This window comes from Liolophura sinensis, chromosome 4 (assembly GCF_032854445.1).
Source record: "Liolophura sinensis isolate JHLJ2023 chromosome 4, CUHK_Ljap_v2, whole genome shotgun sequence".
Classification (NCBI taxonomy): Eukaryota; Metazoa; Mollusca; class Polyplacophora; order Chitonida; family Chitonidae; genus Liolophura; species Liolophura sinensis.
Genome location: NC_088298.1, coordinates 10,998,318 through 11,008,318, shown reverse-complemented (window position 1 = coordinate 11,008,318; position 10,001 = coordinate 10,998,318). Strand labels below are relative to the sequence as shown.

General features: G+C 39.9%; 1 protein-coding gene across 1 annotated transcript; it reads left to right on the top strand.

The window, feature by feature from the left end:
- Positions 1-1,086: 1,086 nt before the first annotated feature.
- On the top strand, positions 1,087-3,528 carry LOC135464412 (cephalotocin receptor 1-like). The gene is made up of 2 exons (XM_064741839.1): positions 1,087-2,110; positions 3,219-3,528. The coding sequence occupies exons 1-2, from the start codon at positions 1,087-1,089 to the stop codon at positions 3,416-3,418; spliced, it is 1,224 nt and encodes a 407-aa protein (XP_064597909.1). The 3' UTR covers positions 3,419-3,528.
- The last annotated feature ends 6,473 nt before the right edge of the window (positions 3,529-10,001 follow it).

Here is a 10,001-nt window from a genome sequence, read left to right as displayed (position 1 = left end):
CCAAACAGTGGTCCCAAATACCCACCAAACCAAACCATTTTCTAAAAACATTTTCTCCTCAAGAAAAAAAAATTTGAGTGTAGTGTTGACTACGACCTTTAACCCGAAGGAAATAAATATGTAAGTAAAAGTAACTCCGTACCAAACTGTCATCCAAGAGAAAAGCACCCCGAAAAGAGCATGTATAACTGACTTTTAAGCAGACACATTAGTGAGACTAGTGGGGCTAAGTACATGTTATCTTCATTTGTGAAATTTGAAATCTGTCCCAAAATAAATTTCTGTTCAACTCATCAGCCACAGAAGCTCACATCTGGAAGTCATCATTACTGAATTAGCCCCGTTCTCAGCAAGGATTTTGGGGCGCACGGTGATCGCTTGACGCGTGTGAACGGTAGCGCGTCCCCAAACCCCCAGACGTCGTTGACAGCCACAACTCATTAATAAGGCGTATCAAGCAGCTGATGAAACAGTAAGTGCTCAATCTAAGACAGAAAGCGTACGAATTGTCGGAAACCATACAAAAATAAACTAGAAAATCATAAGGAAAATGTTACCGAAATTGTCTCTGTGAATATGATCTATCTGACGGTGTTGGGTCGAACAAATAATGTCGCCGCTTATTACCCAAGAATGTGCCTTCGACACTTTCATTGGGGTTCTCCGACTTGAAGAAATGGGTGACCCCTTTAACGATATCCATTTATATCCTGCTGTGGCTTACTTTGTCAGTAATAAACCGGCGAAACACAGAAGAGGCAACACCTCTTCTTGAGGACTTAGTGATCTTTCAAGGACTTGCTTAAAGTTGCAGTATTTAGTAAATACTTTTAACCCATTCAGTCTCCTTTTTTGTGCATTTTAATGACGGCGTTTGCAGTACATTCTTTTTGTGTGACGTCAAGGGAAGAACTTCATAAGGTCTGAGTGATTTTTACGACATCTATTTGAGAAGACAGCTCTGTTCTGCGTCCACAGTGGAAATATATAGGAATACCAATTTCGTTTCGTTGAGTTTTCCAGGGCTTTTGTTTTTGTATGTGAACTCTGTTGACATCATCGTTATATACATTACTACTCTACAGAATGACTAACTACGCTTGGGATAATGTGACGTATTCAGTCAACTATAATGACGTCAACTGGACCGTCGTCGATGCTCTGGATGAGGACATTGTGTTGGAGGATTCTTCGAGGGATGTCAGCATCATCGTTCTGGGAACTATTTTTACTCTTGCTATACTGGGGAATGCTGTCGTTGTTGTTGTGCTTCTGACCAAGTACTTCAAGAGGGAAAGCATACCAGATGTTACTTCAACCGGAAGTGACGACCACTTCCAAGCATCACGTGCAAAATCACGCATGCGCCTGACTAGTATGCAGTGGTTTATGCTTCTGTTGAGTTTAGCTGACATTTTCGGTGCATTTTTTACTATACTGCCACAAATCATTATGGAGGTGGTTCAAGATTTCCATGGCAACAATTTCGTTTGTAAATGTGTCAAGTATCTTCAAGTAGTTGCTATTTACGCCTCGACCTATTGCATGTTGATGCTGGCCATCGATCTTTACATCACCGTCTGTAAGAGTTCCGGAACCCCACAGAAACCTTCTAAACGGGTCCTCATCATGACGTCACTAGCTTGGGGGCTGTCTGCCATATTTGCGCTCCCGCAAATTTTCATATTTTCCTTGAAGGAATTCATTCCTGGACGTTGGCAATGCCTAGCGATCTTCTCTCCACTGTGGACTCTAAAACTTTACGTAATGTTTTTTACAGTCATCACATTTCTTGCACCCATAGCAATCCTTGTCTTCTGTTACGCGAGAATTTGTTGTCAGATTCGCTACGCCACCTACCGGAATAATATGGAGCAAGCCAGGCACAGATCACCCCGCACTGTTGTATTCAGACCGCCTGCCAATGGCGGAGAAAGGTTCTTCAACCCTGACGAAATGCTTCTTGACAGACGCCGTAGTCCAGCATCTGAGGGAAAACGAAGGATGTTGAAAATGTCTCTAACCATCATTATAACTTATATTATCTGCTGGGCTCCATTTTTGATCGTTAATCTCTGGGCGGCATTCGACCACGAGGCTACCTTTCCAGGTAAGAAGTTCGTAAATTGATGGACAGAAAATTTACTGCATTTACGACATAACTTTTATTTAGCACGAAACTTTCTTTCAAAATTGCTAAACCATTTGTAACATTACGTCAAATTTTGCCTAACCGTGAATGTCATTACGTCACCCTAATGGCCGAACCATAGGGTGGACACAGGCTCGAATCTACAATCATAACAGTTTATGATTGATTGAGTGAATGAATGAATGAATGAATGAATGAATGAGTGAATGAAGTAAAAAGTTGAAAGGAGTAGCTAATTCATTGTAACGTTTCACAATTAGTGGTTAGAAGGGTTTCGCACCCCGAAAAGCTTCAACATGCGATTTAGTCGATACAGAAGTGTTAATACAGCATAAATACGTGTCTAAAGGGAGGTAACACTGTGCCATCATTTCCCTACCAGTAAGGCTGTGATGCTCTCTCCCGGTACATCTTTACTTCTTCAGAAGTTGTCTTTTACTATGAGAAAAAAAGGAGATAGGGACTTCAGGCACATTAACACATGTACAAACGGTCCTCTTAACGTATTTTACTCTCCGGCCTTACGGTGGTGGGTTTCCAACGGGCTCTGCCTGGTTTTCTCCCACCGTAGTGCTGGCCGTCGTCGTATAAGTGAAATATTCTTGAGTAAAAATATAAAAATAATTAAGTATATAAATAAATAACGTATTTCATCGGTTACGTGTGAAAATTTGTCAACTACCGTATCCCACTGTCGTCGTTGCTCTGATTTTACTCTCTGTGATGTTGGTCTTTTATTAAACTGTATATGATGAATATAAGGTCGGCAGCTTCGGTCAGCCATGTTCTTAACCATAAGCCCGATTAGCCTGACCGCCATCATAAATGTAGAAGGGAAAAGTTCTCGATTATGGTGTTAAACAGTTAAAGTAAATAAATACATTACTGTAGCCAGTATTTGCTGGAAATACATCAATGGTGTGATTTGCGTGTGAAAGTTAAACATGCCTTCATATCAATAAATCCATCGTTCTAGTGTTCTACCAGTATGTATCCATTATAAAGTGAACAACTGACCCTCTACGTATCTTCTGGATCTAACAGCCAGTCTTTTCCGTCGTTACAGTCACCGCCTTCGCTGTCATTATGAGGATGGCCAATCTAAACAGCTGTACCAACCCATGGATATACTTGTTCTTCAGTGCCCTCTGGCGGAAAACACCAAATAACAGCGTTCTTCAGTCATTCATGCGCCTTGAATCGCCACCCACTTCCAGATCTGACGACGTAGAGCTTGGAAGTGTGAATATTGATGGCCAGCTTTAAAGGAAACAAATGTGGAACTGACAAAAGTGATGGCCAAGAATAGTGCAGCAGTGTTTCTGCTCACATAGTTAAATGACAGAAAACTGTTATATTTTTTGTAAGCTTAATGAATCTCAACAAGTAATATTTCACACATGTGTATATTTTATGGTTAACCATCCTCAGTCGGTGTAACATAAAGTGTTTTTTTTTTGTTTTTTGTTTGTTTTTTTTTTTGGTGAAATACTGTAATAGTCCGGGTGATAGCGGAGACTTATCAGTGCTCAGCCCTTGATAAAAGACTAATTCTATCGGTCATGGAGTACGAAGATGAAACTTATTTTATACGTTCTTCACGACAATCTTGTCACTAAAAGCCTAGACTTAAGTTCTCATCTCATGCTTAAAGTCATTTAAAAACGGCCTAATAATTGCTAATTACGTTCCTGACGACAATTAATCACTAAAAGCCGATTCTTAACTACCCAGCTAATGCGCAAAGCAAAGCGATTTAAGAACTGCGTAATTAACACTAAGTTTCATCCTGGTATTCAGCCATAACCCGTGCCCTCGTTTTTTCGTAATTTAGCCCAAAAAATAATAACCATAAATCCGTTCTTCGGTAATTAGAACAGTATTTTATAATCACTATATCTCAAGGTATCTTTTGGTTAAAAAAAAATCAACCTTATACGCGACAAGATCGGTAAAGTTCTAATTAGCGTTAATCAGGGCCTTCTTCAATTACCTTAAGCATGAGCAGGGGACATATGAGTCGGCTTTTAGTGGCAAGATTATTGCGAGGAACATCAAAAATAAGTTTCATCCTTGTACTCCACCGTGACCGACAAAATTACTTTTGCCGTAATTTGAACCCCACCCCCAGGGGCTGTGGAAAGGGCGCCGCTCTTGAGGATTACCATGTTGGCCCCTATAGTTCTAAGTGTTCCGTGTGTCAAACGTTTCGTGCGCAACTGCTGGTTCCCGGGCTATAATGTTAATTATGGTGTCCAACCCTTTGGACTGGGAGCATTATTGAAATTGTTCCAGCTTTTATGATGATTATTCTTCCTCGACATAAACAGTTATGAAATAAATACCGCTTGAGTGTTTTGAATTAAATGCCATGAGACACATGGCTTGGTTAGAGACAAAAATATTCTGATTGATGTAGGTTACGCTACCTTACGCCCACTAGGCTGCCCTATTGGATTTTGTTTCAAACCTTAAAAAAACCCTCTCTTCCATAACCAGTGAACCGATTATTCTGAAATCTGGTACTCGTGTACAACAATTTAATCCCAGAATTTTCAGTTTTTGGATTTTAGAATTTCAAAATTTATAGGAGCCAATTTTTCAGAAATATGATTTGATTGATGGATTGATGTTATTTCCATGCCGTCGTCAAGAATATTTCACTTATACGACGGCGCACAGCATTATGGTGGGAGGATCTCTGAATAGGTCAGGCGAAAGGGCTTTACAACTAAGAGGTTTTCAGTCGCTACAAGTTTTTGAAGTTTGGAGGAAAATATATGGAGGCCAGTAGATGGGCTGGAGTGTGTACAAGAACTGAAGAAATATGTCCAGATGTTAGTGTTTCGCCTGTAACTTGAAAAGTTTCAAATTTAGAATGTTGTAGCAAATGTAGACACTGATCAGCTCTAAGTTCGTTATTTAGATGCTTTTAATCCAAGACCATTGGTTCTCTGGCTACAGGTAATTAAAATTCGTTAGAATTTTTGCTTCATAATTTTATACCTTTTAAATATTTCCCCTGTTAATAACATTGGGGCTTTGTGTAAGACTACGTGAAGCTAGTCATTGCAGTTTAGGAAATGTACACTAATTCTGCCCGCCAAAGATCAAAGTCACTGTGGTCGCGCACTGGCACAGTACCCAGTTTACATTTTCTGCTAATGTAATTTCCGGTGTTTTGTGCACGAACGTAGAAAAATGGACGGATGCATAAAAGGGTGGAAATCTGCATCACCATAATCTATGTCCAATAGTTTACTCGCTACAGGTGTCTGTAAAAATGGTTCCCTATTTAATATAAAGGCATCACTTGAGTGCGCCGTAGCAAACTTGGGACAACGTATTCTTCTGTCACAGGCTCTGAGCAGTACATTATAGGCCTTTGTATGTATGGGTTTAGCACCAGAATCTGGAAGCACTGTCTTCTTTCTATATGTTGAAAGTAGTAGTTCCTTTTCTTGTTCTCGTACATTGTTTTTGTTTTGTCTTTTGATGCACTGTATACTTTGGAATCGAGTAAAACCAATAGTATCCCCATCTGTGTCATTTGCCTAGGTGTAACATGCCGTGGTCCGCGTTGTGCCTAAGGTGTTACGACATCTATATCCGTACAACATATAACTTTCAGAAGAAGATTTCTTAGAAATTGTTTCAGCCAGTTTATAAGCTATAGGCCCTATCTGATTGGTGAGTATATTTTCTTCATCCTTCAAATATCAGACTTTCTCTTCATTATTTTTGCCCTTAAGTTTCTGGTCCATGTTCCAAACCTCACGCATAGGTGTTTTGACGTAAGTTCCGCAAACAAGATCGTCTCTTTGATTTGAGTAATCGACGCGTATCATACCAGGGTTTACTTTTGAAATTCGGATTTGTCGAGGTCTTAGGTATGGTTCTGTCAGCAGCTATGAGATCAAGTTCATTAAAGTTTAATGTAGGATCACCTGCTGCATTGAGAGTCTCTGAGGTGATATCAGTCTTGCAGAACATCTCAAATGCGATCCTCCGGCCGTAAGTGGGAAGGTTTGCAGCAACCTGCGAATGGTCGTGGGTTTCCCCCGGGCTCTGTCCGGTTTCCTCCCACCATAATGCTGGCCGCCGTCGTGTAAGTGAAATATTCTTGAGTACGGCGTAAAGCACCAATCAAATAAATAAATAAATCAGATGCGATCCAATCTGCTTTATCGAATTTCCCCCCAGTTACACGTTCTAAAGAATTAGAAGTGATGTGTTCTGGGATGAGAGGGAAATGTCCACTACGTCAAAGATCGTCATTCACTTTCCGAGAAAACTCGGGGAGAAGTGATGGATCAGTAATAGTGAGATGAATAGCAGAATAAGCGCCATTATTTGGATGTAAATAGGTATTTATTTATTTATTTATTTATTTATTTGATTGGTGTTTTACGCCGTACTCAAGAATATTTCACTTATACGATGGCGGCCAGCATTATGGTGGGTGGAATAAATAGGTATTAGAATCATCATTAAAATAACACAGTTTCTCCTCATAAAAGAAGTCTTCCAGTATTTTGCCCTTATTACTTATGTTACTACTGCCCCATAGGGGGTTATGGGAATTGAAATCTCTCACTATTATAAACGCTTTAGGTAATTGTTCAGAGAAGACAGAGAAGTGTTCGGAGGAATATACACCGAACATAATGTAATTGTTTCTGACAAGGAAACTCGAACGGCCACAGCCTGAAGCTCTGTATTCAGAGCAACAGGACTGTGAATAATAGTGTTATGAATAAAGATGGAACAGCCGCCAACAGCTCGCTATTTTTCATTGAATAAGCGCTGTATAATGAAAAATTTTTAAGAGTTATTGTATCTTTGTCAGATGTCTTCAGGCGAGTTTCCTGAAGACAAAGTGCAATGGGATTTAATGATTGAACTAGCTGTGTTATTTCAATAATATTTACCTTAAGACCTCGACAATTTGGACCGAGGACGACCCTTCCTTGGAGATCGGCTGTTAGATCTCCCTGGTGCGGAGATCCGCATCTGATGTTGAAGGACCAACGTCCCTCAACGATCCAAACTTATTAAAAGTTTGGGCAGGATCCCTAGTGGCCTTAGAGGGACGCTCTATGGGGCCACTAGGTTTATTACTTTTATTATCATTACTCTGAGGCTTGATTTTGGACATATTTTTGTTATTTTTGTCTTTAGGGGGATTGGATTCGGGTTTATCACTTTGTCCGTTACTATTTACTGATTTCATTTGTTGTATGGAAGTAGTTTGGGTTGAACAAGAATTAAGCGCAGGTTGAACAGAACGTTCCACAGAGGTAGAAGAAGGTTTGTTGTTTCCCACAGGCCAAGTCAGGGGAGTCTGAGTAGCAACAGATGCTACTCGCTTGACCATATTGGCAAACAAAGTCCACAGTGAAGTATTTGAGGGTGACACCAGCTTACGAGCCTCCTGATAAGATATCTTGTTTTTAAGTTTTAAGTTTATTCTTTGTTTTTGCTTAAAGAATAATGGACAGTCTTTAGAGGAGGCCATGCGATCTCCACCGCAATTGCAAGACGTAATTGTGCTGCTACAGTCGAAACCATCATGACCCTCACTGCCGCATCGGAAACAAACCAGTTCATTTTTACATTGGCCCTTGCCGTAACCAAAAATTTTGACAATGGAAGCACCGCTTTGGGTTAGGGATATATAAGTCTATACTACCCCTACCCCTACCCCTACGGGTCAATGTAGATATGACGATGGAAGAGATTTACTATTGAAAGTCAAACGATATGTATTTCATTTCAAGATGTTACCAGCTTGTTGTGTTGTGAGATGTTTTACCCTGGTGTCACGTATTATCCCCTGACAGCTATTCAGTGAATTTTGAGGGAATGTACACACCGGAATATCAGATATTTTGTTCAAAGTCAATAGATTTGTTGATTGTTGTTTCCAGAAACATGTTATGAGAATGTCTCCGGATCTTAGCTTTCTCAGTGTACCAGCTGCATAGAGCAAAGCTCTTTTTTTAAATAAATGGGTGGATTTTCGATGCCGGCTTTTTCTTCACTCTTTGTTGAGAGAACGATGAAAGCCGGTCATCTGTCCTGTCCATTATCAAGGGAGTCTGACAAAACCCCCAACTTCCTCTTTTTATTCGCACTTGACAAAGTCGGCTGAGAAGAAGAGTGGGTGGATACATTAGATACATTAGAGACATTATACGAAAGGTTCACGGAAGACATTACAGATACTTAATAAGAATTACTGTGGGAGTACTAGCACAGGAGTTCAGCTCTATGGACAAGCTTGTCGTGTAAGGCGTGTACTAAACACGAGGGACAGTTTTCATCCGCAAAAAATGAACAAGATTTTAACATCACTTTTGAGAGAAAGAAAGTAAGATCAGTTTCCTTTCAGGCTACTTCCCCGATAACACGAGATCAAACGACGGATTGTTCACCGCTTATTATCAACCACGGAACAAGAGAAACAAGAGTGAACATTATACAAAAAATTGCTTAGTATAAAACCTATATAGATTACGCTACATGTAAATGGGAGGCGGATAAACACATTTTCATGAAATACACCCCAGCGAAATGCAGTTGTCCGCCATTTGGATTTCTATGCCGTAGATGAGTTTGGAAGCAAATTCCATCTCCCGTGGGACTTCTCCACTAACCAGAGGAGGATTAAATTATATTATCCCTCGCGGATCCTTCGCGGATCCTTCGCGGGTCCTCAGCGGAGAATGTGAGCCTGTCAAGCTGTAGTAATGTATCTACTGAAATTCCATCTTTTGGGATCACACATAACCAAGAGAGTCAACATGTGCTACAATATAACTATTTGATGGCTTTTAACTTTAGCTTGTTTTGACGCATTCTTTGAAATTCGGTAGACAGATGACACGAAGATTATTTTTTTAAACACAAAAATGTGATTAACATATACCAAATCATATTCCCCCGGGCATATCGCTTAATTTTTCAGGGTCTGGGAGCAGCCTGCGGATGGTCGAGGGTTTCCCCTGGGCTCTGCCTGGTTTTCTTCCACCATAATGTCCGCCGTCGAATACGTGAAATATTTGTGAGTACACGGTAAAGCACCAATCAAATAAATAAATAAAATAATTTTTCAGTCATAATCATTTCACAGGTCAAATGGTAATTTCTTGAAATGAAAACACTTTTGTGCGAAATAAATCTGTATTGGTGTGCTAGTGCGCTTACCACCAGGAAACGGAGGCCCCAAGGGCATTCTCGTCTCATCCTCGTCATTAGACCCAAAGCATCCCTATGGCTGGACATATTGATATTTCAGATCACGTGGGAACCAATCGCCAACTATAACACTTTCGTCGCTAATCTGGGTTTTCTTTCTATGCCATACGTCTTAATTATATTCTTACCAATCACTTCTTTCAGAATGACAGAACCACAGAGTAAAAAACAAATAGATTCCAGTCATGAGCATTACACTTTATTGTCAAACTGCTCTAACAATTGCTGCATGTAATAATAATAGTAGCTTATACTATAAATATATTTTCCATGGAGGTTCAGCTGATTTAAAAAAAAAATCTAGTATCCATATTGTTAATTAAAATCTCTTATTCAAAGTAATATCTACCAAGTTGTATGATGTTTATTTAACCACCCTCAATATCGCGTCGTTCGACATACTAACACTCCAAGAAATATTTTTTTCTCAGTAACAAGGACCAAGTGGTGTTTATGCCTCACACAAAAAGAATGTTTTAATTTCTCATTATTACCTTCATTTCGGAGAATTCCGTTATCAGGAAGTATTACTGAACCTGTGTACATAGCCTGTTTGACGTAAACTTTACGTTTACCCTGGAAGCCTTCG